Source organism: Galeopterus variegatus, unplaced genomic scaffold (genome assembly GCF_000696425.1).
Source record: "Galeopterus variegatus unplaced genomic scaffold, G_variegatus-3.0.2 Scaffold2606, whole genome shotgun sequence".
Classification (NCBI taxonomy): domain Eukaryota; kingdom Metazoa; phylum Chordata; class Mammalia; order Dermoptera; family Cynocephalidae; genus Galeopterus; species Galeopterus variegatus.
This window is the reverse complement of record NW_007728717.1, coordinates 7,141-8,317: the sequence shown is the minus strand read 5'-3', so window position 1 is coordinate 8,317 and position 1,177 is coordinate 7,141. Positions and strand designations below refer to the sequence as shown.

The 1,177-nt window shown below is 49.4% G+C and overlaps 1 protein-coding gene across 1 annotated transcript in view; it reads left to right on the top strand.

The window, feature by feature from the left end:
• The window catches only part of LOC103598429 (protein FAM205A-like), a 6,160-nt gene that overhangs the window by 1,988 nt on the left and 2,995 nt on the right, over positions 1-1,177 (top strand). Inside the window, exon 4 of the mRNA XM_008582420.1 lies at positions 108-1,174. Coding sequence (XP_008580642.1) covers positions 108-1,174 — 1,067 coding nt within the window. The remainder of the gene's footprint in view (positions 1-107; positions 1,175-1,177) is intronic.

Here is a 1,177-nt window from a genome sequence, read left to right as displayed (position 1 = left end):
CCAGGACTTACAAGACTAGAAAAAACCAGTGTCAATCCCCAGGCTACACGCTTCCAAGGAGGCAGATGTCACTCCATCATTAACGGTTGCCATGTTTCCCTTCCCAGCCAGGGCTGGCTTCCTCAGGAGGGAAGTGTGCGGCGGCTCCTGTGTGCAGATCCCTGCTGCCAAACCTGCAATGCTGTGGCTCTGGAGATTCAGCAATTGCTGGTGGGTGAGAACAACCAGATCTCTCCCACTTTATCTGGGCAATCCCAGGACTCCTCTTGCCTAGATATTTTGTCCATGTCTAGTGTATCTTTTGAGCAGAGTCTGGGGCTTCATTCCCAGGACACCAGAGAGATTTCACTGGCATCTGCAACCCCAACACTGGCACAATCCACAACTCAGAAATTCTTAACCCAATCAGCTACTCAGTCAACCAATACAGTCAATATACAAGATTACTGGGCTGATCATTTCCAGCTACAGCAGGAATTTCAAGTGCCATATGTGCTGATAGGCCCAGAGACTATCCCTTTTTCAGGGGTTGAGGAGCCTAGTGTTCCAGCAAACCATCAGGAGGTGATGCAGAACAACGTCCAACTTGTGCACGGTGATGAAGGCCAGCAATCCTTGAACTCTGAGGACACTTTGCTGTCCCTGAACCCAGAGATAGCTAACCTGACACATCCTATGGCCTTTCAAATGGTCCTCCCCACAAACCTGCCATTCCTTAGTCCAGAAGTGCTGAGACTTCTTGAGATACATGTGAAAAAATGGATGCATTTCCAGATGTGGGGGCTTCCCAGACGTGTTGAGGAGTCCTTGAGACAGCTTCTGCCAAACCCACCATCTTATTACCAGCCTGAAAACAACCAACCATTTTCTTTCATCCTAAATAATACCGCTCAGGTCTCTGTTCACAAATTTGGAACTATTTCCCACCAAACCTGGTGTTCATGTATGGTTGGCCAGCCCACCCAGACCTTCTGGGTTTCTGAATGGTCCGTTATGAACCCAGAAGAAAGGTACCACCAGCACATTCCAAAACCTACGGATCTAGCCTTGCCCTCTCCAGCACTTAAAGTCCTAAGTGGCCTCTATCCACTACCTGGGGGACAGGCTAATGACTCGGGGAGCCATCCTCAGCAGAAATGCAGCCAACTATTCTGTGGCCTCCCTTCTCTGCACAGTG